Below are 27,090 nucleotides of genomic sequence, written 5' to 3'. Positions count from 1 at the left end.
GGAGAAGGGGCCTCTTCCCTCCACCGGGCCAGGCCGGATGCCTTCCAGCCGAAAACAGAGCGTAGAGCCAGTGATACCCGAGTTAATTCTCCCTTCCCACGTGTTTAACCTCAAAGCTTGAGAAACCGGTGGAAGAAAAAACGGGCTAAGGGATGTACACAACACGTGCAGAGGGATTCCCCTGGCCGAGCCAGGCCTGGGGCAAGGCAAGAAAGCACCAGGGTCCCACACAACCAAGCATCCTGGGTCTTCCATGCCCCCAAGGTGCAAAGGCAATTCTTTGAAAACGTTTGCTACAAGTCACCTTTAAGTTGATCATTGACATTTATTGCAACCCTTGACCCACCGGCTTCATGCCTCCCCCCTCCATTTCATGTTTAAAAAGGAAAGAAGTTTACCCTGATCCCATTTCGGGGCTGACGACGGCTCTTGGCACCATCCACATGCCTTGGCACTGTGTGAAGGCACGACCAGCCTCCAGGATCCCCCCGGACCCCGTCTCCCCAAGAGCCGGGGTGTGTCCTGAAGGCCATCCCTCCAAAGCACCCTGCGCACACCCACCACCCGCTCCCGACCTCGCACCAAATCTGCCTGGGGGTTTCTTTTCCCTTTGAACTCTGATCACCTTCCCCCTTCTCGCATCCCGTTCTTTACGGCTCGTCCCAGCCTCCCCAGGGCTCATGGCAGCCCCTGGCACTCCTTTCCCTCCCAAACCTCGCCTCACGAACTCCCCAGCGCCTCCCCCGTCCCCCGCTCCCCCTCGCCCCTTTCCCGCTCCGTCGCTGCCGGCCCGTCCCTATCCGGGCTCCCCGCGCTGTTCCCGCCCCCGGCGCCTGCGCCCAGAGCCGCTTCCTGGTGTCGGCGGGGCCGGGCCGGTGCCGGGGCGATGGCGGGGCCGGGGCCGGTGCTGGCGGCGGCCGCGGGGCTGTGGGCGCGGGGGGCGGCGGGCGCCGAGGTGGTGGCGGCGCGTCCCGGGGCGCTGGAGGAGGAGATCGTGTCCGAGAAGGCGGCGGAGGAGAGTCACCGTCAGGACAGCGCCAACCTGCTCGTTTTCATCCTGCTGCTCACCCTCACCATCCTCACCATCTGGCTCTTCAAGCACCGCCGCGCTCGCTTCCTCCACGAGACCGGGCTGGCCATGATCTACGGTGAGCGGCGCCCGCCCCAGGCGGGCATCCCCCGCCCCGCCGCCCCTTCCCTGGGAGAGCCGTGCGGGAGCTGCCCCGAGCGCCGGGAGCCCCGTCCCGAGCAGTCCCGGCTCCGCGCTGGGCCAGCTGCGGGGCTGGCTGCTTGCCCGGCCGCCCGCTCCCACGGCAGCGCGAGTGGGCACCAGCAGCGCATCGTTCTCATGTGCATCGCTCAGTGCCTGGTGGCCCCTGGCCGAGGGGCTGCGACAGGGCTTGTTTGGTGGGCGAACGGGTGCGGGGGGACACGGCGCATCCTCTCGTGGGTGCAGCTGGACGCTGCCGTGTCGCCGGGACAGCCCCGTCCTGCTGTGTCCCGTGCTGAGCCTTATCTGCGTGTTGCTGGAGGGAGGGTTGGTTGTTTTCCAAACCCTAGATATGGAGGGCTCTCGAGGGCAGAGTTACTCCCAAATCTCTGGCAGCGAGGAACTGGTTGGGTTTTTCCAGACGGCCTGACAGGGTGAAGCTGGCAGGGTCATGGGCTACCACGTCACCAAGCACTTACCTGCTCCAGCATCGAGAGTGGGGACTTGGGGCAGCATAGACCTGTTGTTACACTGGCCAGGAGCCGTGCATCACAGGTTGGATGGGGCTCTCAACAACCTGGTCTAGTGTAAGGTGTCTCTGCCCATGGCAGGGGGGTTGGAACTGGATGATCATCAAGGTCCCCTTCCATCCCAGACCATTCTGTGATCCTGTGATCCCATGCTGGGGCCAGAGGCTGTGTTTCCAATGTGTGTTTAGAGCTTCCAGATTTCCAGAAGCTGCCCAAGAAGAGTGGAGGGGCGATTTGGGGGATTTTCCCACCCTTTGCCAAGCTCAGGAGCCTGCAGAGCCAGCAGCCTCCTATCCTGCTGCCTGGGGACCTGTGTGCACAAGCCCCTACCTTTAGAGTTCCTCCTCCCTGTGACAGGATCTCTCGGAGAGGAGCCCCATCTGTGTTCCCTTGGGAAGTGGAGCAAGGCTGTGGGTCAGTGGAGTGGAGCTGTTGACATTTGGGTTCTGATGGTGGTGTGTGATGTACTGAGGTGACATGGCCTTGTAAAGTGGCCTGAAGCAGGGTATGGAGGGGCCATATATGGCCCTCCCTGGGTTATCTGGCATGACTTTGAGTTCAACCAAAGCCTGAGAGGTATGCTGGGGAAGTGATTAATGTGGCCTTGGATCTGTATCTAGGGAAGATTTGTTGAATTTAGGATTGAGAAGGCATCTCCTGCTGCACGCTGTAGTTAGTGTCTGTCCTCTCGCCCTTGCTGACTGGGGGTGATGTGTGACCACACAGAGTCAGACGTGGCCGAATCTCCCACCCAGCAGAAAGCTTTAATCTGAAGGCTGTGACTTGACCTGTTTGGGCCACTGGCTTTTGTGATCCCAAGTTCCAGTTAATTGGAAGTGTCCTTCCAAATGAAGTGGTGGAGATACTTGCATCAGCCCACAGGCACAAAATATTCGTCTGCTTTTTCAGGGACACAAAATACTGTTCTGCATTTTCAGATTCCTTCTAGCCACTGCTCAGGGGGATTCAGATGCTTCTGGCCTCCTGCCCAGGGTGGGGATGGTCACCTCCTGGGACAGGAGCTGTGCTGGAGGAAGACATGCTTCCAAGCATGGAAGGTCTTCTCTCTCCTGCTGGCCCAGAGCTCCTGACATGTGACTTTCTATTCCTTTCATGCTTTCACACTTGCCCTTAACCTTGTTCTTCCTCTCCTGAACATTTCTTCCTCTTGATTATCCTCTCTCCCTGAGCTGCCTGAGTGCTCACTTTATTCTCAGAGCACAGCCTGAGTTGTTTCAGTCTCCTGCTGATCCATAAAATGCACCTTTTCTGTCTGCTCTTCTGCAGACTGTGCTTAGAGAATTGCTGGTGAAATCGGTAATGTCACCTGTCTGATCAGGAGAAAATCCCAAGTTTTCCCGGTATCGAGGCTTTTGGCATTTGCTTCTCAGGTAGTGGCAGTTGCCATAGGAAAAGGGATGTGTAATTCCCATGGAGTGGTGAGTGAGATGCTGTTGGTTTATGGTGCCAATTTAAAATCTTCAGGGAAGAAAGGAGGTGTCACTGTCCCTGGCTCCCTGCAATGCTTTTTGCCCCAAGGAAGTTCACTGAAAACGTGGAAGGGGCTGCAAAACAGACCCTGAAATCTGAACAAGAGAAGCAATTTGCAAAAGCTTGTCTTTTTCTGTTTAAAAAAACCCAATAACAACTAAGTCAAAACTTTCACATACATGTATTTTGGCAAAACACATCAGTTTCTTTGTTGTCTTTGTTTTTACTAGGAGTTATAAACTCTTGCTCCAGGTGGATTTCTATCATGCAAATCACACTGTCAGCTCAGAGCTGATGTTCAAGAGCTGGACACCGGCTGGAGTAATTTCACAGGGACAGACAGTAGGTGCTTAGTAGCCCTTAAGCTTCATTTCAGTGTTTAAAATTAGGTTCCCACATCTGAGGTGCTCAGCATTTAGGATGATTAATTGAACAATTTTGTTTCAGTTTGTTTCAGTTCTTCTCAGAGTCTGATGGTGGATGTGCAGGAGCTTCTCTAGAAGTTTAGTTTCCTTGTACTTGTTCCCACTTGGCCCCTGTGTGTGCCTAAACTGCTTGCTGTCAGGATGTCTTCAGCTGTTACATTTTTCTTTCCTTTTGCTGTCCAGATTAATGCTTGCCTGGGGATCCTGTCTGCTTCCATTGTTGTTAAGTGCTGGGTTTGGTAATATATTAGTCTTCATTTAAATCATTACCTCGGAAATGTTCAACAGCACCTTAAGAAAAAGCCCATGGGCTTTTGTCCTTTTTAATGAAGTCAGGAGAAATGCAATGAAAATAATCTCTTGCACTTTGCATAAAAGAACTCAATTAATTTGCCGGCTTTGCCTTCAGCTTCCCAACTCCTTGCAGCTTTCAGCTGGCAGCTTCCTCGGTGTTGGGTTCCCTCTGCTCAGCTCAGCTCCCTCCCAGGGCTCAGTTTTATAAAGCTGGCAGCAGAAGCATGTCAATACTGGCTCACAGGTTGCTGCTGGGGCAGCCCTGTGAGTGCCAGGAGAGCCTGAACCATTTCCTAAGAGCCTGTCAGAACCAGGAGCACCTACAGGGTCCCCTGGGAGCCTGAGCTCAGGACTGGGCTTGGTGTCTGGAAAACCATGTCATGTTTGTCCCAAGTGGCTCCTGTGAGCATCATTGGATAAGGAGGGTTGATCAGATCCACCATGGGGCAGGAGAGGCTGCGGTGCAGCCATTTAATGTTGGTGGAATAATTGGTTTCCAGCAGAGCAGCAGGATGCTTTCTCTCCCTGCAGGTAACTCTGAAGGTGTCTCTGTGTAAGGGCCACTGGCAGGGTCACCCTCAGTGCCCAGCAGCAATTTGTGCATTTGTGTATTTGCATGTGGGTATCTTTCCCCACCTGGCAGCCTCCCAGGCAGGCTATTACTGAGCAAGACAAAAGGTCTGATTTTGGGACTCCTTGGTAGATATTGTAGGTTTATCTGTCCCTTCTCTCTTACCCCACTCCTGGCCAGAGTGGGAATTTGGCCTTGTCTGGAGCTTGGCTGGCACTCTGTGCCAGGAGCAACTGCCTGTGTCAGGAGATGGCAGAGGAGCAGGGGTGCTATCAGATGTAGCACTGCTTTGGGACAGGGATAACGAGTGAAGAGATGGGCGAGTCAGGATCCCTTCTGAATTCACAGCAGTGACTCCTGTCTGTCCCTCCTTCCTCCTGTGGGGCCTCTCATCTCACAGTGCTTAGCCCAAGTGTTAAAGGGGTTGCTGGGTGGGTTTCCTTCCATCTGAGCAAGGGCAGGCAGCTGCTGGTTTCTGATTCCTGCATGAACCTCTGAATTTATTTTTTTTAAGAAGAAACTTTTTAGAAGTTACTCCAAGTAGTTCTTGAGGGCTGCAAAGTGAGGTGTACCTTAATAGCCATAAGCAGATGTAAATAACCCTTTGAAACTCCTCTTATCCCAGTGAAAGGTTTTGGTTCCTGTGGTACCTCTAGGATCATGTGGGTGAAAGGAAAATGGAGTGTTTTGTCCCACTGCTGTGGTGCCATGCAGCCACTGCCACATGCTCCTGTAAATACATGCTGTGGCATCATGATGTGCCTGACATACTTGCTTTCATTCTATACTTTTATTTCTGGAGCACTGGAAGGTCACAGGCTTGCCAGCAGAGGCTGGCAGAAGAATAAGCTAAAGAATTACTTATGGTGTCCCCTCTAAGCAAGGGTGGTGCAAAAGCAGCTCTCTGCCTCTCTGGGTTGTGACGTGCCCTGAACTCTCCTTGCTGGAGCTGATGGTGCCTGGCTGTGCCCAGAGGGAACTGTTCTGAGCCTCTTGGGGTGAGTCAGGCAGGATAGAGCCCAGAGTGGTGAGCACTCTGATGCTGCATGGCTCAAAAACCTCTGTAGCCTTTTAGCTCACCTGTGCTGCAAAGTGCTGCATGCAAGGGTTTGGGTCTGTCCAGTCTCTGAGCTGAGCTGTCCTAGACCAGCAGTGGTGACTTTGTGTGCAGCCACCTCCTCTGCCTGTGCTCGTGGCCTGGCTGTGTGCTCTGGTGGCCCTGCTGAGATGGGAGGTGGGGGCTTTTCTTTTCACCATCAGGGGAAAAATAGCAAATCTTGTCCTGGAAAAATTGTGGCCAAGGGAGGAGAAGTCAAGAAGTGGGTGGCAGATCAGGAGATGCTGAATGAGCTGTGGCCCCACAGTGTCCTGCCCAGGCTCTGCTCCCCACGAGGTGGTGGTACGGGAAGTGTTGGGTGTTCCTGTCAGTCAGGGTGGTGCCCTGCCTGTAGGAAGGCAGAGGCCAAGGCCTTAATTAAGGCAGCAATAAGGAACAAGAGCGTCCTGGGAGGCAAATGGAGCTTCAGAGCGCTGCGGTCTGTGTTTAGTTCCCACGTGTCTGAAAGCTTTTCATAAATGTGTGGTTCAGAGATGGGGTTAAGATCCAGGATTTCTGTGGCGGCTTGGGGCCACCTTAATCAAGGAGTTTCCAAACCCTTTTGTGCTGAAGGCTACGTGGAAAGGTGTCTTGTGGGACACCCCTCTTTCCCAGCCTGCAGATGTCAAAACACTCTGCCAGGAGAGCGCTCAACACACTTGAATCTGGATTTGAGACCTCAGACAATCAAAGAAAAATGCCTTAAAAATTGCTGACTTGCAAATTAACCCCAAAATGCCCCTACTTTGAAGCTGAACTGGAGGCAGAGTTGCCTCATGGGGCTGCCCTGGGGCTGCTGCTTGTGGTGCAGAGCTGAAGTTTGCAGGGATGAGGAGTAGATCTGGGTGGTCAGCCTGGGTTGGGAAACAGTTTTGTGTATTTATATGTTTATATTTCAAAATGTGGTTTTATGAAAACAGGGAGGGCTAGGAGGAGGCTGTATGGTGCTGCAGCACCTTAGGAAGGATGCTTGTCAGTCTCAGAGCATACAGAGTGATTGCTGGGTATCATCTTTAATCCCTACCAAAATGAAGAGTTTACTGTGGTAGTGTCAGGTTCCAAGGTGCATGGGGCACAGTTTGGGCACATGTGAGCAGCACCTGGCCCAGCAGTGCGAGATGCTCTCCTCGAAAAACCCAGCACACCCTCGATGTTGGCTGTTTGTTGCCCTGGAGTGAGGGTCTGACTGATTGCTGGGTGGTTCAAATCCTTCAGCACTTGTCCATGGCTGTGTTAGGAACTCCCCATGGGCACGGAGCATTCTCCTGGCTCACGAGGGACGAGGGTGGTTCAATTGACAATGGGCAATTATTGGGTTGTGGTTATGCTCAGCAGCTGAGCAGGGGCTCAGGATCCTGGTGCTGCACCCATGCTTAGAGGGTGATTCTGGGGGTTTGCTGGGGTTTGTCTCACAGACCTGTGTCCCTCCCCAGGTGTCCTGGTCGGCGTGGTCCTGCGCTACGGCATCCACGTCCCCAGTGACGTCAACAACGTCACCCTGAGCTGCCAAGTGCAGACCAGCCCGGCCACGCTGCTGGTGAATGTCAGTGGGAAGTTCTACGAGTACACCCTGAAGGGGGAGATCAGCGCCCAGGAGCTCAACAACGTCCAGGATAATGAGATGCTGAGAAAGGTAAGGGAGGCAGTGACTGGAGAGGTGAGTGGTGCTTCCCACTCCCTCCATGGGGACAGGCCCTGGATCTGCTGAGTGTTTTTAATTTGGTTTTTAACTTGTGATTGCGATGAGCAGTAATTTATATGTTGAACACAATGTAATGAAACTATTTTTATCTCAATTTAAGCTGTTTAGGCTCTGGGATTTGTCTCCAGAAGACCCCAGACACATCCTCAGCATTGACCCAACACAATTCACATGGTGGGGGTACAGGGCTTCCTCCATGTATTACTTTCTTATTTGTGTTTTGTCTTGCAAAATTTTAACAAATAATTTTACTGTTGGGTTTTTTTTCTTTCTTAACAGGTGACTTTTGATCCTGAAGTATTCTTCAACATTTTGCTTCCTCCCATTATATTTTATGCAGGCTACAGCTTGAAAAGGGTACGTGCCTTTACAGTGCTGATGTTTTTAGTTCCTCTGCCTCCAGAGAATTTTTAATACTTGTGAGGGCTTTAATGCTTGCTCAGCAGGCCGAGGCTGCGGGGGTGGGTATGGTTTTACCCAGCAAATGTGGGATTGTGTGAAGCAGAGCTGAGAGTGCCCCTGTCATTCTTGTCTGCTCCTCAGTCCCAGGAAGGGTCAGCGACTTCAGCTGTTTCCAGCAGGGGTCTTTGGGGTCAGCCAGGCCATTTCAGCCATCCCAGCTTTCCAAGCACATGGGAGTGTGGGAAGGTTTTAGAAAGCAGCAGCAGCTCTGAAATGCTGACTTGGAAGGAGAGGAGAATGATGCAGTTTAGCTTGCGGGAGAAGGAAGGACGAATGCTGCTGGGTTAGGAAATCAGTTCCCAGGACTTATTAAACACCCAGGTATGAGAAAATGGTACATTCATGTTTATTAGCTGCTGGTCTGGCACTGGACTATGCTGGGCACCCTGTGCCTGTCCAGCTCATGGTGTCTGAGCTGAGTCCAAGTTGCTGTGGACACTGTGGGTGCCTGTGCAGGCTTGAAATAAATTGTTAGCAAAATATAGTTCAATTTTTGGTTTTTTTCTCCTGCTAGAGGCACTTCTTCAGAAACTTGGGATCCATCCTGGCATATGCTTTCCTTGGCACTGCCATTTCCTGCCTGGTGATTGGGTGAGTAGATGGAGCGGGTCTGGTTCTTCCACAGGGGTTTGAGCTGTGCTTGGAAGAAGTGCTCTGAGCCTGGAGCTGAAGCTGCTAATCCCAGCTCTGAAAGGTCACAAAGGCTCTGCTGCTTCTGCTCAGCAGCAGCAAATAATACTATTTACTGTGCAAACTCCTGCTGCATGGACAAGGTGGTTGCTGTCTAATTGCAAAGTGCTCTCTCAGCATCTGACCATCCCATGAGAATAGTTATTCATGAAAAGGAAAGTTTCACACTTCAGAGAAAATTGTCTTGATAAATCAGCAACTTCAGATTATTGAGAGCATAAGCCCTCAAACCTGAGGCACAAGAGTAGAGGGCAGGATCATAAAGGTGTGTGTCTAGTGAGCACAGATGTGTTTGAATTGTTTATCCCCCAGTGCAGAGGCTGCTGGATGGTTCCCACTCTGGATAGTAGCACACAGGCTGACATAGGATGTTTTCCATAGAGTCCAGTGGATTCAAGCAAATTCAGCATCTGCATTATCTGCTCCTCACTGAAAATTTTGGCCATTTCAGAGTCAGTCCAAGGTGACTTCACTGAACTGTGTTAATGTGCAGCAGTGCAAAGTGATAGTGCAACCCTATAAGCCTGGCTGCTGCTTTTCTTTAGCCATGTTGTGCTCCTGGAGGAGTTCTGGTCCCAGTTCCCTGCTGGCACCATGTTTGTGCTCCAGTTCAGAGGGTGCTTTGGTGTGTATGGTCCAGCATTCACCTCCAAGATCATGGCCCTGGGGTTTCACCAGGCTCAGTGCATCCCATCCAGTTCTCTGATGTGCTGGCATTTGGATAGCTTTAATCTGGTAAATTCAGGGAAACCAAGCCCATATGAATGTTGTTTTAATGCATTGTAGAGATGTGTAACTGCCTCTTTTGATCCCCAGCTCTGTCGTGTACGGCTGTGTGGCGCTGATGAAAGTCACTGGGCAGCTTGGGGGAGATTTCTACTTCACTGACTGCCTCCTCTTTGGGGCCATCGTGTCAGCCACTGACCCAGGTATGTTACATGCTTTGCCTACATTTTGGCCTGGTTTGAGTTGTGGGGCAGAGGGAAAGAAAGTCTGAAACCCCTGGGAGTTCCCTCCTGGATTTTGGAGCTTAATTCTTTTGTGACATCCTTAGAGGTCAGATTTGTTTCTGTGCCTTTCAGTTTTCTTCAGTTATGTGCTATTCAGCTTCCAAACCTCTGCTTTCCTGAGTCCTTGTTTGCAGTGAAGTCCTAGGCAGCCTCTCTCTTGACTTTGCTGGGGTTTGGCATTGTGTCTCTGCCACCCTGTGCCAGCAGCTGTTGCAGAACAAGCTGTGCCATGTGGAGAGGGTCCAGTTGATAGTTTTAGTTAGTTTAGCTATTTTCTCCTGCTTCTAGTTCAGTTGGATCTTGCCAGGGGCTAATCTAATTGAAATTATATTAATGAGACACCTTAATGAGCACTGCTGAGGACAGTAGTGACACCTTGGTTTACTGATGCACTTTATAAATGAAAACTATGAAAAACATGCCTTACCCAACTAAATTGAACTTAGTTCATGACAACTTGTATGTGGTAGCTGTTTACTTGCGTGCTGTCAGTTCATGTAAAAACACAGGGCCACAGAAAGGCCTCTCTTTGCTCCTGCCCTTTGCTGAGCAGGGCTGGAAATCTTCTAATGCTTAGAAATGCTGCAGATGAGCTGTGGGTGTTGTGTCCCATCTTTGGGGTTGAAATAGCAACAAGAAGATTTCACAGGTAGAAATGGAGCATTTACCTGTGCTTAAATGGGTTAAAGCCAGTGTGCCCTGAGTGCTGTTTGAAAAGATTCACAGAAGTTGGCTGGAATTGGCCCAGCACTCAGCCTGAGCTGTGCCTGACGCACCACGTGTTACATCTTGCTTGCTTTGGATGTTGTGATGTTTCTGTGAGGCTGATATGCAAAAACTGCTGCTTTCCATTATCTTCTTGGAGCTTCTGGATCATGGAAGAGCTTGAGGGAACTCTGATCTCTGCCATGTGGCCGTAAATCACAGAAACCCCTACATGGGTTTTGAGCTCGTGCCTGGCTATTTCTAGTCAGGTCTGAAACATTGTGTGTCTGTGCTGGCACTTAGAATGTGTTGAATCCAAGGATTTCATTCAGAGTATCAGGAATGAAAAGAAAAAGGCAGTCATCATCCTGGACAAGCCTGATCCTTCTGGCAGGTGGAGGAAGGCTCTCCCTAATGCTCAGAGGTAGTGGCATCCCTACGTCTGGGTGGCTCATGCCAGCCTGGTTCTGTGCCCCAGCCCATGAGCTCAGACCCTGGGAAGCTCAGAGAAGAGTTTGTTTATTTCTGCTTGCAAAAGATTCAATAGGCCATGATGTGTTTTAGTAAAAGGAGGAGAGAAATGATGAATCAAATCCAAATCTGAAAGAGCAGAAGGACAGCTATCAAACAGAGCACGGGGGGCAGCTGGCACTGTCACAGCAGTGGCACAGATGTGCAGGAAGGCAGCTTTCTAAAAAGGATGTTTAGTCTTTGATTACATCGAAATAACAGCACCTTTTTTGAATGTCTCTCTATTTTTCTATTTGTCAGTGACTGTCCTTGCCATATTCCATGAACTCCAGGTCGATGTTGAGCTGTATGCCCTTCTCTTTGGCGAAAGCGTCCTCAATGATGCCGTTGCCATAGTGCTGTCTTCGTAAGTGTCTTCTGTTTTTATTTAGAATTGTTATCTGTGTTATGTGTCAGGAGCTGGGGGGAACCACTTGGCCTTGCCCCTGTGAGATAGGAACATAGGTGTTTGCAAGAGCATCTTAAGTGTCCCACAGAGCTGTGGTGACATTCTGATGCATGTCCTCATTGCTTACCACTGCTTGGGATTACGGATTGCCTTTACAACTTCCCCCTGCATGATGGATGGTTTTGTTTTGCTTTTGTGGTCAGTCGACCCATCCATAGGGAAGTTTTATGTCCCTCTGAAACAGGAAAAGCACCATGTCTGCTTTTCAGCCACAAGATCTCACTGAAACCCCTTGCTGATGGCTTTGCTGCTACCTGCATTGCTTCCCACCCACAAATCCCTGCTTTTGTTTGGGTGGAAATAGCTGGTGAAGCAGCTGTTTCCTTTCTCTCCCCACTTTAAGGAGTTAATGTTCTTACAGCTGGAGTTAATGCCCTTGACTGAACACATGGGAAACTTGCTGCCTTTCTAAAGAATGTTTTATAGTCTTTAATATTTTATGTCCTTTGCATGCAGGACGTATTTTATCTGCGTTTTCACTGTGTTGTCATCATGGGAATTTGTTCAGTAATATATAATACCTGCAATGGTGACAGCTTAACATATAGCTAAGACTAATGGAGAAAATATTTCTGGAATACTTGTCACTCCAGCGTGCTGGTTGTGTGGGTTTCACTGGAGGCAGCAAGTAACACACTGTGAGCTGTGTGTTGTATTTACTGAATTGAGTGTTTCTGTTGAGGTTTCTGGAACTCTTTGTATTGCTCACTCTGGCTTTTTTGCTGGATGTGCCACTGCTGGTGTGAGAGGAAATGCTGCACAGCCAGATTGTGTTTCAGAAGTGATCATGAGTGAGGAGGGGATGGGGTCTTCCAGCCTGTGCTGGTGGGTTCTAGGTGGGAGTGGGTGGATTCAGCTCCAGAGTAATGGGATTTGTGGTGGATCTCGGCACCTGTGGGTGACGGCAGTGATTTGCCTCTTGCTCTGCTTCAGTGCCAGCTCTGTAGCTGTTGCTCTGATTTCCTGCTTCCCTCTCTCCACAAGCTGAGCTCACTCCACCCCCTCCCCAAAACAGGATAATTTGCACCAAGCAGCAGCTCTGAGTTCACTCAGCAGTTATTTTATTTTGCCTCAGCACTGTGGGCAGGGGAGGATGTGGAGCTGGGCTCTTCAGTGGCTTTTGCCCAGTCTGGGTGCCCCAAGGCTCCTCTCCTGTCTGTTTTCAGCCCTGAGCAAATGTCTGTTCCTGTGCTTAAGGAGCAGGATCTGTGCCTTTCTGTTCCTGTCTTGGTCTGGCATGGCTTGGCAGCAGGAACTTGTTGCAGGATGAAGAGGAATTGAATCCAGAACCAAAAACTGGTGGGCAGTGAGGTTCCAGAGCTGCAGTTTGGGAGCAGAGGGGTAAATGCAGCTGCAGGATCTCTACCTGCTTCTTCCAAAGGGAGGATTCACAGGGATTAAACACCATGAGAAGCCCCATGAACTGCAACAGGGGAAATAAAGGGCAGTTGGCAATAATGTCTTATTGGTGATGCAGAAATCAAAACCAGAAGGAGAACTGTGAGAGGTTAAAATGCAAAACCAACATTCAAAGAGTTGGTTATGGAGGGGAAGTGAAACCAGTCTGGATTTAAAAAAAGAATGAAACCTGAAAACCCAGAATAAGAGCATGTTGGTGAATGAGAAGCATAAGATGGAATTGATGAAAGGAATTAAATTATGGAGAAATCTGCAGCTTGCAGTGTGAAAGGCAATGCAGAAAAATGAGCTGTATTAAAAGAAGGGAAGTTTAGCAAGAGAAAGTACCTGCAATGTGTTGGAAAGGGGAGGTTTGTCATTTGTGTTGCAGAAAAACATTGGTTTTAGGGGAGAAAGCTGCAAGATGTGTGTGCAAGGCAGTCTAAGTGTATGTTCTCAGCAGATTAAACAGCAAACGTTTAAACTTCACATCCAGGAGTTTTAACAGAGTGAGCCAAGGGATTGCTAACTAGGAAGTTAATGTTTTTGATAAGTTTACATCAAGGAAAGTGATGTAAGGAGTTGATAAATGGGATTTAGGAGCCGGATAAGGCCCCCCCCCCGTTTTTCAGCCTTTCCAGGTAGAGCAATGGAATGACTAATGCGAGGCTCAGCTCATCAGGAGTTAGGAGGGAGCAGACTGAGAGATGGGATCAGCACTGCAGACCTGTTTGCCATCTCACCACAAAGCTCTGTTGAGGTCTGGTGGATGCAGGGAATGGTGTTGCTGCTGTGCATGGTGCAGTCTGGCGTGGCTGCCCTGCGGTATTGCACTTTGGAGCTGAGCATGTTAAATGTGGCGGAACAGGAGCAGTTACAGCTCTCCAGGGGATGTTCACATCAGCCGCCTCGGTGGAGAAATGGAGGTTTCCTGCTTGAATGCTTTGTGGTCCCACAGCACCTGGCATTACAGAGAGCTGGTGCCAACCCCCCCCAGATACCACCATAAATATCACATGAGGCACGAGCTTTGGGCCCCTGCTCTCTGGTGTCCAGGAGTAACTGCACATCCAGGCCTGGGTGGGGTGGCTGATCCCAAACTCCCCAGGACAGGGGGGTGTGCAGCCACTGTGCGCTGTGATCCCAGGGGATTGCAGTGAGTTGTGTCTCCCTGGTTCCTCAGGCTCGGTGTTTCCAGCAGTTGTAGCACTTTGCAAGGCTCATGTAGCACTGTGAGGTGCCTCTCCCTCCAGACTAAGCAGTTTTGTTCTTGTGCTCTCTGTCCTCTTCCAGCTCAATAGTTGCGTATCAGCCAGCGGGTGACAACAGCCACACGTTTGATGTCACAGCAATGTTCAAGTCCATCGGGATCTTCCTGGGGATATTCAGTGGATCTTTTGCAATGGGAGCAGCTACTGGAGTTGTGACAGCTTTAATATCCTTTTCACTGTTTGTTTTTTTTCCCAAGTGTTTGCATAACAGCTTGTTTATTTTTTGCTGCATTTCACCCAGATGTTAAATTTTTTTCCCCTAAATTAACGAAGGACAGTGCCATAGCCTTTTTAGGGGCGGACTGAGCCAATTCCAGCCAACTTCTGTGAATCTTTTCAAACAGCTGTCATACACAATAGGATTTGATATGGTGTTAGGCTGCAGTGTCTCTCCAAATTGTCCTTAACCATCTGCAACGTCACCAAGTTCACCAAACTTCGGGAGTTCCCGTTGCTGGAGACTGGCTTGTTCTTCTTGATGTCCTGGAGCACGTTCCTGCTGGCTGAAGCGTGTGGCTTTACAGGCAAGCCCCAGCACAGCCCTGCCTCTGGCATGGAGCTCTGCAGGGATGATGGGACCACTGAGTTTTGCTTCTCTCAGTATCAACTGTAGCCGGGGCTCTCCCTCTGCTTGCAGAAGTTCAATGATTGTGGGTTCTGGGGTTACTGCATTAAATTCCCTACAGGCCTGGGGTGCAGCTCAACTCCCTTTTCCTGACCAGGAGTCTAATGTGATGCTCTGCTCCCCAGGTGTGGTGGCTGTGCTCTTCTGTGGGATCACACAGGCCCATTATACCTATAACAACTTATCTACAGAGTCCCAACACAGAACTAAGCAGGTGAGAACTCCTCAGACTCCTTTAGCCTCTCTGAATTTCAAATTCAATATTTTTTCCCTTCCCCCTAGCCAGAATTAGGTGCATCTGTCTTCTTACAGCTGCATTTCACTAGGGTTGCTTCTGCAGAAGTATTTATTGCATGACGGATGGGCTAACATGCTTTTCTTATTAAATCTATATTATGTCTAATGACTTGTAATTTCTTTTTCTCTTTCAGTTGTTTGAGCTTCTGAATTTCTTGGCAGAAAACTTCATCTTCTCCTACATGGGACTTGCACTGTTCACCTTCCAGAACCATGTCTTTAACCCTACCTTTGTGGTGGGGGCCTTTGTATCCTTTGGAGCCCAATTTATAAAACAGAAAGAAAGGGAGAGGTGCCTCATTCCTAATTTGTGTTTTTCATTCAAATGAGTGGGTTTGTTTTTTTTTCAATCAGTCTGGCTTTATTTTTAAAAGGGGATTTCTGCCATGTAGTGGTGCCTTTGCTGGTTATTTTAAGAAGACAGAGATTCTTTTTCCAGCTTTTCTGTTTGTTTTTTTTTTTTTTCCCCCTGTCTTCTCTCCTCTTGTGGGCATCCAAATCAGCTGCTGCAGGGACTCATCATTCAGTGTGACCACAATGCCAATGCCAGGCCTTGTCATGTGGCACCAGGAGGGGCTTTGCAAAGGGGGGCTGCCTGGTTTAGCCATTTATTTCCTCTTTTCTCTGCTAGTGCACTTGGTTAACCCTGATAAAAAGCCTTTTTTTGGTCAAACAGCACAGTTACAGCTACAGTAGATGCCTCTGAATGATGTCACGAGAAAGGATTTCCTGTTCTGCAGGCTGATGCTAACAGGAACAAGGGCCCTGGTATGTCTCAGAAAAACAAGAATTTTGAAGGAATTTTTTTCACACCACAGGGAAGCCAGTTAAAGGTGCAGAATTATTTTCACCCTTTGCCAGCACTGATGTAAGTTTATACCAGTAAACAAAATGTTTTTGCCAGTGCTGGTCCATGGGTTTGCAGTAGGCTCGGCTGAATTTCCCTGCTCAGCTTTTGTGGGGTTGCAGTGGGGCAGAGGGGTGAAGAGCACAGAAATGCCATTTGGGCTGTTATATTGGAATTCTGTGCTGTGCCTCTTCAGTGGGAACTGGCTAACTCACTGATGAAATAGCTCATTCATGAGCGAGATCATGAAATACGTCTCTTATGCAAATTGTGATGTTCAGGAAAGAACATAAAAGCTAGAAGCATTTTCCATATTATTCAAGGCTGTGCTGAATACTGGCTCCAAGATTATTTTTGCCATCTGGGTGCTGGTATTAAAAGACACAGCTTCAAAGATAAAAAGCAATATGAAGGGGCTGGTGATTCTTGTATCTCACAGGCTATGAAAACAGAAAGAGTATTGGATTTTTTTTTTCCTTCTCAACGGCTGCTGCTTTCATTTTGCTGAATAATCTTTGGGAATGGGACTTGGCTTAAAGCTTCAAACCCAGCTGTGAAGTGTGGTATGCTGGAGAATGTCAGAGGGGTTGTCATAGCTGTGATAACTTGAGCTTCACAGAAGACAAATAATTCTTGGGGTGCAAAATGGACCTGGCAGCAGAGAGCATACTGTGGGAAATAGTGGTTTTTCTCTCCTCTCACTTGTCTAACATGTCCTTTCATCATTACCCTTGTTTATTTGTGCTTGTCTCTCTGTGATATGCAGTGTGTGCTGTTTCAGTGAGGCAGTAGCCTGCTCTTCCCACGGTGCTGTAGCACTCAGAGCTGGGTTATTTTCTTTGCAGCCAAAGCACCGGCGTTTCTGCAGCTCCCGGTTTCATTTGGGCAGCAGAAACTGGCTCTGTGCAGGTGGGATGTGATGGGAGACACAGGAAGAGCAATTTCCTTAACATGTGCAAATACAGCTTGCTATCTTCCTAGGAAGAGCTGCCAATATCTACCCATTGTCATTTTTACTGAATTTGGGCAGAAGAAATAAAATTGGAACGAATTTGCAGCACATGATGATGTTTGCTGGTATGTTACTGCATCCTTCCTCTGACCATGTGGCCTATTCACACTTCCTTGCCCCTTAGAACTTGGAAATATTTCTTACTCAGCTCTAAATCCCTTATGGGCAATGTCTGCAGGGGAGGCTGGGTGGGAAGGGACTCGGTGGTTTGGGATGTAGGAACGAGCTCCTCCTGTTCTGCTTCAAGTGCACGACATGGGGCAGGAGGAGAGTTTGGCTTTCTGGGCTTGGAAAGAGGGGTGACAGAATCATCACTGCTCTCCCCTGGGGGGATGTCCCAGCAGAGGGGCAGCAGGATGTAAACCCAGCTGGGGAGCTGGCCATGCTGGGGGCTGACCCAGCTCCTCTGCTCTCCCTTCCCACTGCAGGGCTGCGTGGGGCCATGGCCTTCGCCCTGGCCATCCGTGACACGGCCACGTACGCGCGGCAGATGATGTTCAGCACCACCCTGCTCATCGTCTTCTTCACCGTGTGGGTGTTCGGCGGGGGCACCACGGCCATGCTGTCCTGCCTCAACATCCGGTCAGTGCGGGGCTCCCCTGGCTGGGCTGGGCTGGGCTCCCCCTCGGGCTGCTCTCAGCTCGGGCTGCTGGGCTTATCCAGAGAGCAGATCCCGTCCTTGCCCCGGATCCCAGCCCCACCGCTGCGTGTGACACTGTGTTCTCTCCTCACAGGGTCGGCGTGGACGCGGATCAGGAGAACGTGGTGAGTGTCCTCTGCAGAGGAATCTGCACTGCAGCCTCAGGGCAGGGGTTACATCCTGACCCTGTGAATGGCTGTCTGTGCTCTGCTTCCTTCCAGCTGCAGGAGTTTTTTGCTCCCCCCGTGAAAGAGTTTGCAGTCAGTGGGAGTCACAGCTTTTCTGTGCTCTCTGGTTTTTGTGAGCCTTGTTTTGACTCAGCTGGAAAGAAGGGCACAGAAGCAATGCTGGACTGTTTAGTCAGTCCATGTTTCTGCTGCAATAGATTCAGTCTCTTCCTTGCTGGGTTTGAAATAAATCCCTAAGTGAGCATGACATGGAGGCTCTGCCTCATCCCAGTGTCCAGGGCAGTACAGAAACACCATTTACAGACTCATTTTATGTAGCACCTTCTGCCCCACTTTACCCCATGGGTACCCTCAACCCTTACTACACCTTTTCCTGAGGGTAGTTATGTGACATCCCCAGAACCACTGACCACACTGAGATCCCTGCTGCAGCCCTACAGCCCTGGGAGTTTTCCTGCCTGGTAGTTCCAGCTGTCTCATTCACATGTCTGCAGCCTGGTTGTGCTGTGGCTTTCCTTGGTTCCAGTGTGGATTCTGCACCTTGGAGATTCATTTTATTCAGAGCCATTTATTGGGCTGTTCACCTCCTGCAGAGAAAGCATCAAATGCGACAGGCAGCCCAGGGCCATAAATCTGTGAGCCAGATTTCTATGAAATATGTAATTGTACTCACAGTCTCCTCCAAACAGTTTCATATTTTTTTCTCTGACAAAAAGGAAGCCTGGAGTTCCCAGAACACACAATTATTTGCATGCAGCAGTGTCAGGCGAGATCTGATAGAGGTTGGACCTGTCAGTGACTATTAAACGTGATGTCTGGGTGCAGCTGCTGGCTCTGAGGCACTTTGGACCTTGGGGCCAGACACTGGAAGGCTCTAGCAGCAAAATGGTGACTTTGTGCTTTGATACCATCTCCCTGAAGCAGTTGAATGCTGCCAAATGCATCCTGTTGTGGTGTGAACGTCCTTATACACACTGCAACCCAAAGGCTTCTTCTGAAGAGGCAGTGGGGAAGTCTGTGTCTCTGTGTTCCCTGGGGATAACCCAGTGTTCCATGGGGTCTCCTGACTCTGATCCAGGTCATGGCATGTTGTCCTGCCCCTCTTTACTGTTTTGCTCTCCCACAGGGTGTCCCAGAGAGTGAGAGGAGGAGCACGAAGGCCGAAAGTGCTTGGCTTTTCCGCATGTGGTACAACTTCGACCACAAGTATCCTTTGGTGGCAGGTGGTGTGTGCTGTGTCAGATCCCACTGCCCAGACACCTCTCACTGGGATCATGACTTGCTCCCTGCTTAGCAGAGGAGCCAGTGTTTGCTTTCCCATGACATTGCTGTGCTTTGGTTTGCATCTACTTGAGCCTGTGGCTGTGAGAAATGACAATTTTCACCCTCTGTGAGAATGCAGCAGCAGTTCTGTTCAAAGCTGGGCTCTCCAAGATTGGAGTCCTGGGGGTCCTTAGTCCCAGGGGCTGGTGGGCAGAAAGGGATGGGGGTTTTTTTACTTGCAGTCCCTCTTGGTGGATCTGTGCCTCTCCTCCCTTCCAGGTGCTGTGCTGTGAATTAGTGGTGGGGCAATGTTAGACTGAGGGGGTACAGGGTGATGGGACAAGTGATGCTGCTGAGCATCTTACCAGGACTGTCCTGCTGTGTTTGTTTGCATTCTTGTTGCACACCATGACAGCTTCTGCGCTTCCATGCATTTGTGTTTCTGTGATTTCCTCTCAGTGCCGAGTCCTTCAGTGCTGCCCTCCCAGCCCTTGACTTGCCTACATGGTCCATTCCTCTATTTTCCTTAACCCTCTCTGTAGCTATCTGAAGCCTCTCCTGACACACAGTGGTCCCCCACTGACCACCACACTCCCAGGGTGCTGTGGGCCTGTCGCCCGCTGCCTGACAAGCCCACAGGCGTACGAGGTGAGTCCTTTAGTGTCCATTCTGTCACAGTGTTGTGGGTTTGATCTGTTTATGTTTCTCTTTTGGATGCTGCTCTACAGCGTCAGGCTGGGAGCATGAGGGAAGTCAGATATTGTGGCTGATGGATGAGCTAATTCCCATGAGCATTTTGGTGTTAGATCATGAAGGGGTTTGTGGTGTATTCATGGTGGTTCCTCAGTGACTGGCTCAATGAAGTTGTCACAGGTGTCCTTCCACAGGCCCAGCTGAGAGGACACACAATTCCCTGTCCCCTGCTTGCTTCCAGCCTTACAGCTGAGCCATTCCTGCAGCCCTTTCAGCTGCATCACTCACTACCAGGAAGGTGGCCAGCATTGCCATGCCCAGGGGCCCCTTGCAGTGGCAGCTGTCCATGCCAGGAGTCTTCTTGCTCTGTCTGCACAGGGTCAGCATCGGGTTCCCTGACAAGCCAGCAATGGCTGTGGTGGGTCAGCAGTGCAATTCCTGTGCTCATGAGTATTTGGTCTGGTCAAAGCCACTCAATGCTGCATTCCCTGTGTACCTGGCTATGGCACCAGAAGGAAGAGAGCTGGGAGAGCTTTAGCAATGCCCTTTTAGGCAGTCTGCAGAGAAGCTCTGCGCAGTGTGAGTCACCTGGGCTCTGAGATGTGTGTGTGCCACGTCTGGATCTGGTCACGAGAGCCTGTGACTCGGTGCCTCTGTCTCAGCTCAGTCACCATCACCGTGCGATTGTAAACAGCCATTCTGGAAGAGTTTAACAGCACTTTCCTCCTGGTTTCCTCCTGGTTGTCCCCCAGAATCAAGAGCAGCTGAAGGACGATGACTCTGACCTCATTCTGAACGATGGGGACATCAGCCTGACGTACGGGGACTCCACGGTGAACACCGACTCGGTGGCGTCCAGCGGCACGTCCCGGCGGTTCGTGGGGAACAGCTCGGAGGACGCCCTGGACCGGGAGCTGGCTTTTGGGGACCATGAACTCGTGATCCGGGGAACGCGCCTGGTCCTGCCCATGGACGATTCGGAGCCCCCGTCAAACGTCCTGGATAACGCGAGACACGGTCCAGCATAAGGTTGCTCGGTTTAATTGACAGTAATATTTGCATATATGATCAAGAAGTATGTACTACCTAAAGTCTAATGCATGTCTCAAAATGTCTAAGCTGTATAAATATTATTTATATGGTGTCAAAAGAATATAAATATTCTCTGCCAAGCACTTGTAAAGAACAAGCTGCAAATTTAAGTTAAAAACTGTGTTGACTGCACTATGTAGGGTGGAACTGTTTTAGCGTAAGAGTCTTTTGCACACAGTGAGCTTTGTTAATGTGTGATTTGATGAAGGGTTGAGTTCCCAGCGGGTGAGTAAAGGAGCTGTGACTCCCTGTTCATCCTTTGAACCTGGGAGAGGAGGGTAGGGAGTTGCTGGTGAGCAGTGGAAATTCCTTTCTAGTCTGATGAGGATTGTTGAGTTTCTTTTGGTCTCTGATCTTTGGATAGTCACGTTTGAAATATCAGCAAACAATCTGCCCACAGACCCTCTCACCAGGCAGTGGATGGTGATAAACTTGTTTCACTGTGGGAGCCCGGAGACTTTTTTGCTTTTTAGTGACCTTCTGCCCAAGCCCTGCTTTAGTGGGCTCATGGCAGACCCCAGCCAAAGCTGACAGCAGGGGCTGTGGATGTCCGGCTGCTCGGATGGGAGCAGGAGAGAGGGATGGTTGGTGTCTGTAGTTGTGTTCAGGAGAAGGAGGCAATCCCACAGAAACTACACCAGGCATGCACAGATTTTAGGTCTGAGTCCATCTTTCAGCTGTGGCTCAAGCAGCTTTCTAGAACCAGCCATCAAATCCTCTTTTGGCAACTAAATCTCACCTTTGGGAAGCGGCCGTGTCTTTGCGCGGGCGAATCCCTGTCCTGCAGTCGCAGATGTAGCCAAGGTGTGCAGAGCTGCTGCAGCTGCACAGGGGCTGTGGAGCACAGCCAACCTCAAACTCGAGCTTTAGGGCTGCAGATCCACACGGTACCTCCGGAGCTCTCCAGAGGCATCCAGCTGGTACTGAAGGGGAGCCGTCCGTCCGTCCGTCCGTCCTCCCACAGAGTCGGAAACCATTGCACTTTGTTTGGTCACTCCTTAGCATGCTGTGTGTCTGCAGTCCCCACCCAACCTTTCTTGTGTCTCTTATCATTTAATGAGAAATGTTTGCGAGTTGATTTTTGGTTTAATTTACGTGTTTATTTTTCAAGGAAGAGCACAGAACAATTTGCGATTTCACACTAGTGTTAAAGGATTTATTCTGTAGTTATGGGAATGGCTAAAGGTGCAGTGAAACTGTTAACCCTGACATCATTTTTCTCCTGGAAAGGGGGAATAGTGGAAATTTACTGTATGTAATTTTACTGTCTATTTTATCTACAGTTTTGCTATACAAACCTTTCAGGGTTACTGGTACACTACAGGCCCATTCTGGAGGTAACCCTCTCCAGAGGGCTTAAACAGAGGTATTTAAAATGAAAATACATGAAAGAGAGGCAGGTGAGTCCGAGCACTCACAGCTCCCATTAGCTGTCTTTGGAACAAACTCTGCATCTCTCAGGATCTGACCCTGGAACCTCAGAGCAGTGTCCCCACAGCTGTTTTCCCCAGCACCACCTGAGAGTTGGAGGAGACAGAAAATACTGAAGTTTCAAGTGTGTATGTATAGTTGGGAAAATAAATCTACACATTTTTTGGGTTTTTTTTTCTTCATTTTCTCAGGTCTAAGTAACATTGCCTTAAATTTATGGATGTGAAACAATAATTATTTTGGCAGTTTATCCCCAAGAAAATGCTTTCTTTTAACTTCTGAACAAAATGTTTAAGTGTTGCCATAGGACTTCCCTAGAAGGGGGTAATGCTCTGTTTATATTTGGGTATATTTGGGGCATCTTCCTTGCACCTGTAAATGGCATCCCGCTGTTAACAAAGCTGTTGGATTAGCACTGGCCTTTGTTTCCTACTATGCAGGAATTCCATAAAGTGAGTGTGCATTTTATATGATGTCTGTAACTTAACTTCATGTGTTTAAAAAAACAAAAAAAAGCAGAAAAAAAAAAAAAAAGTAGGAACCTGTTGATTTTAGGTTTACTGCATCACTTCTACATCCTGTTTTTTGTTTGTTCTGCCTTTTTGAAGAGGTATGATAAATAACTGCCTCTTGTTTTTTCCTGTATAGCCTGACTATGAATTGAATTTACAGAGTTGGTGCAGCTGGATGTGCAGGACAGTTCTGCTGCCTCAGGGCTCCCTCCCAGGCATTCCCAGCTGAGGTACAAATTTGCTTCGAGGTGGCCACCAACTGATGTTTTTCCATGGCTGTGGTAGCATTCCTCTCTTCCTCTGACCCTTTGACTTCACTAATTTATCTACTCACTGCAAACTTGCCAACACATTGCCCATAAGCCTCAACATTTGACACCAATAACAGTTCAGTTAGTACATGAAAGGAGAAAAAGTTTACCAGTGATGATTTTATGGGTTACCTTATGATTCATTTTGAATAGCCTTAATCAATAAATGAGTCTAAGCTTAAATTCATGGGATTCATCCTCAGCTGATTATTTTCTGTGCTGAGCTGCAGCAGAGCACACAGGAATGCCTGGTGTGCAGAGGCAGAGCCCTGATGCTTTGTGCTGCAGATGGAGTTAAGGGTACCTTGGAGAATCAGGGCCTGACACCTTTGCCAAATAGATAAGACAGCCCTGAGGAGGCAGTTTACAGCCCCCATGAAGATTTAGAGAAGGTGCCCTTCTTCTGTAAATTGAATTTTCATGGTTTTTGCACATGAAAAAGCATTGTAGGTAAAGTTATGATTTGTACTGGTACTGTCGATTTGTGTGGTAATGGCATTAACCCCGTAGCTATGGTGTTTGTGCAGCTGATCTGTGATAGCTGATGATCACTATTGGACCTTCTGTTTACACTGACTAAATCCTTTACTGTTGCGTTGTACTGTGAAAGAAGGATTATGGGCCTATAAAAGATTATTATTTTTTTTTTGGAATTGTGTGTACCGTTTCATTAATTCCCACAGAAATAAATCTGTAGCAAAGTGACGACGTGCCCCGCGGCCTTCTGCGAGCAGTTTGTTCACAGCCTTTGGCAGCAGCCACGGATGCTGGAGCCCGAGGATGGGAGGGCAGCTGGGTTGGGGTGCACGCTCTGCCTTCAGCCCAGCCCCTGGGACACACCTTCCTTGCGGGAGCAGTGCTGGGAGCAGAGCCACGCTGGGTGCCAAAAGCTCCTCCAGGAGCTGGGATAGTGCTGCTCACTCCCAGCCCTGGGGCAGTGAGTGGACCTGCATAGAGACATCACTGTGGGGTGTTTGCAAAAATCAAGGTTCCTGAGCTTTCCCAGGCTTTTATATCCCCTGGGACTGTTGAATTTGCACTTGGGCTCCTGGCTGGTGATTCTGCCCTCTGACTCCCACCACACCATTTTTTTGGGGGGGCCATGTGCTGAAAAGACAAGTTGTTCAAATGCTTTAAAATCCTTCGGTGCATAGGGCACCTCAGCAACTTCAGGAATCTCTTTCTGAGGGCTTTGGTTCCCAAAGGACGACTTTCATCCCTTGGATGGTGTAAAAGCACATTGTTACAGCTCTGCCTGGCTGCAGGAGGGTATCCTGATATCTGTTTAACACACTTATCTCCCACCCACAGCAGCAGGCAGCCAAGCTGGTGTGTGCTGCTTTCCAAAGGGACTGGGGTCTTCGTGTGGGGTGGTGAATCCTGAGCTGGCCTGCTGGGCTGTCCCAAAACTGAGGCTGCAGCTCACAAAAATTGAGCAAGAGGGGCTTGCCTGGCTGATCATGGGTGGCCTGTGCTACTGGAAGTCACAGCAATGGGACAGGAGACAAAGGTGTTCTATTGTTTTCTTGCTATGAAATGATGTTAGTTCTACTGTACTCTCCCACCTCAACATCCTGACAGTCAGAATAAACACCACAAATCCCACTGGATACGTGCTGTCCAGCCAAGCTTAGGTTGGACTTGGGCACATAACTAAAACAATCAAAGACATCATTTAGCAATTGAATAAATGCCTTTTGTCAGCCCTTCACCTTCCCAAACCCTCAGAAGTGCAGCAGACCCCTTCAAATGTATTTCCTTGAAACAAAGTATGATTCAGGCCCCTCAGCATTGGTGAGTGGTATCCCCAGCACCCAAAATGTAGCTGGGATCCCCTGGTCCATATCCACCCTCCCCAGCACAGGAAACTGCAGCTGGACACTCACTGTGATGGGCTCGCTGGGCCAGGAGCTGGCATCTCCTGACAGCCATGCAAACATATTTTGGATGGGTGCTGTTCAGAGGGACAGCAAGCAGGGACGAGGCAGTTCCCTGCATGGTCTGGGGAAGGGGATTTCCCCTGCAGGTAGGTGCACACAGCTGTCATTTGCTGATTAGTCCCTGTTTCATTAGTTCTGTTCAGTTTGAGCTGATGAGGGGCAGCTCTCAGTCAGTACCATCTGTCCACCTTCATGTGGGGATCAGTGAAGCGCTGGGAAAGGGGCCAGCACTGGGTATCTACAGCCTCAAAAAAATCACAGGGCTGTTTTTTAGAGCAATCCTGTATCACTGTGCCCAAAGCCACAGACAGTTCTGCACCCTTGGCTCTGCATCTCCACATCATGCTGGGATAGCATCTATACGAAGTAAAATTTAAAAAAACCAAGGATTTAATTCTTCTTTCTTATCTCATCGTGGTCTGCAGGGAGCTCTGGTCCTTGCTGGGTCCTCTAGATGGCAATATTGGGAAGGACAGCAGTTGTCCATCACCATGTGTCCCTGCAGATCCGGGCCATGCAGAGCCCAGCCCACCCCAGCTCCACAGAGCCTCCCCATGCCCTACTGGCTTCACCACACCTCATGCACCATCCAGCTGAGTCCTTATCAGCACAAAGGAGAGGAAACCCTGTTGCAGCACTGCTCTGACACCCTGAGCCCCCTCGCAGGAGCCACCACCTTCTCACACCTGGGAGTATGGAGCTGCTCACAGCCATCTCCCCTGTGCCTTATTTTTCCCTTCAAGCACAGCTGCTTGTTGGCCATTTTTTTGCCTATTAAGCTTTCAGAATGAGGAGTTTAAGGCCAGTGGCCAGAAACTGCCTGCAGGACAAGCTTCGCTCAGAGATGAGTGCAGCCCTTGCTGGAGCTGTTGATGCATCTCAGAGCTGGTTCAAACCTTTCCCCCAGCACTGAGCCCACAAGGGCACCTTTCCCCCTGAGCTCCCCATGTTTCACAGGTGTGTCTCACATCACCTGGGCACCAGGCCATTCCTAGCACCAGGCTTTGCTGACATCTCCAGCCAATTTGTGCTCATCGTGCCTGTTTGCACTGTTACAAGAGGACTTTGTCTTGTCACAACTCCAGAACAGTGTTTCTCACCAGATGTGGGGAACTTTATGGAGGAAACTTCTTGGTGAGGTGGAGAGGCGAGGGTGGAAGAAGCCAGTGGGCCCAAATCTCACAACAGGAAATTGCAAAAAATTCTTCTGGCCACATGTGTCTGTGATTAGAGAATAATTGGAAGGTGAGGTGAGCAATGTGGAAATGGAGAAATGGTGTCCTTGCTGACAACCCTAACAAAATCTGCCAAGCCAACGAGGAGACCCAGGGCCAGGGTGTGTTTGTGTACTCTCTGTGTGCAGTGCAGGTGTAGCAGCACTGCCCAGCACAAACACTGCTTTCCACCTCCCCTGCTCAGCTGGGAGCCTTTGTGTCTCATTTATCCCAAAGGCTTTTGCAGCTCACCTGGTGCCTTTGGCCAGGTTAACATCAGAGGCTGCTTTGCACCAGGGGCAGCCCTGGGGACAGCCTGGCTGCTGGTGCCTGCCATGTGCAGGGAGAGGCACAGCAGCACAGTGGCTCTGATGTCCCTGAAAGCTTCTGGACCACAGACAGGAAGAAAAGCAGTCTCGGGGTGCTGGCTGATGCAGAGGTGAGGTGTCAGGGTGAGGCTGTCACTGGAGAGCTCAACCCCAGGGAAAGCAGAATTCCAGCCTGTCACCACTCAGTGCTGCCAGAGGTCTGCTCTCAGAGCAATGTTTGGGGACCAGGGGCTCTGGAGCATGTTCCTTTGGGACTTGCAGTCCTTAAACAGCCCCTCCTGGTGCTTTTCCTGTCTCCAGCCCTTACAGTCCCTGCACTCAGAACCTGGGTCAGAGGCTACAAATCTCTTAATGAGTGCAGGAGTCCTGTAAGGTTCAGGATTCTGGGGTAGCAAAGCCTTGAATCTGTTGTCCAATATTTAGACATGTGTATATACAAAAGGATTTGGTCTTTATTAATTGTCCTTTTGTAGGAAATTCCATCAGCTGTCCTCCTCCCAGGGGTGCCAGGGATGCTCCAGCCCCAAGGAGCCCATATATGGTTGCAATCTCCTAAGCCTGCATGTTCCACAATAGTGTGGTCATGGCTACTTTTAAGGATATGTGGGAACATTGCTCCCTTTCCTGTGTGCATAAGCTCCCAGGAATGTGGAAAAAGATTAAAAATGTGCATAAATTAAAGCTGTCAGCTCCATACAGTCTGTCAGCCCTTCCACCTGCAGCAGCCAGGGTAGTTATGCCAGTCTACCCCCACGGGTGCTGTGCTGGGCAGGGCAGGCACTGCAGGGCAAAGGATGCCTTGAGAATAGAAAACACCAACTGGCTGAGCATGGAAACACTTGACAATGTAAACGTGTCTGGG

General features: G+C 49.8%; 1 protein-coding gene across 1 annotated transcript; it reads left to right on the top strand.

Moving 5' to 3' along the window:
• The first annotated feature begins 871 nt into the window (after window positions 1–871).
• Window positions 872–23,458, top strand: SLC9A6 (solute carrier family 9 member A6). Its single transcript, XM_015626810.2, has 16 exons — window positions 872–1,148; window positions 7,051–7,250; window positions 7,599–7,676; window positions 8,296–8,372; window positions 9,288–9,400; window positions 10,958–11,063; window positions 13,857–13,998; window positions 14,253–14,358; window positions 14,585–14,673; window positions 14,891–15,004; window positions 16,569–16,680; window positions 17,044–17,197; window positions 17,350–17,380; window positions 18,570–18,649; window positions 19,249–19,354; window positions 20,152–23,458. Exons 1-16 carry the CDS (start codon window positions 887–889, stop codon window positions 20,425–20,427), a joined length of 2,046 nt encoding a protein of 681 aa, XP_015482296.1. The 5' UTR covers window positions 872–886; the 3' UTR covers window positions 20,428–23,458.
• The last annotated feature ends 3,632 nt before the right edge of the window (window positions 23,459–27,090 follow it).

The sequence above is a fragment of the Parus major genome, chromosome 4A (assembly GCF_001522545.3).
Source record: "Parus major isolate Abel chromosome 4A, Parus_major1.1, whole genome shotgun sequence".
Classification (NCBI taxonomy): Eukaryota; Metazoa; Chordata; class Aves; order Passeriformes; family Paridae; genus Parus; species Parus major.
This window is presented reverse-complemented; position numbering and strand designations above follow the sequence as displayed.

Bases quoted from the DNA above. Each gene is read 5' to 3' on its own strand.
- SLC9A6 (XM_015626810.2), top strand. From the start codon at position 887: ATGGCGGGGCCGGGGCCGGTGCTGGCGGCGGCCGCGGGGCTGTGGGCG. The intron at 8,373-9,287 runs GTGAGTAGATGG...TTTGATCCCCAG, and splicing joins ATTTCCTGCCTGGTGATTGG to CTCTGTCGTGTACGGCTGTG. The intron at 18,650-19,248 runs GTATCCTTTGGT...CCCTCTCTGTAG, and splicing joins TGGTACAACTTCGACCACAA to CTATCTGAAGCCTCTCCTGA.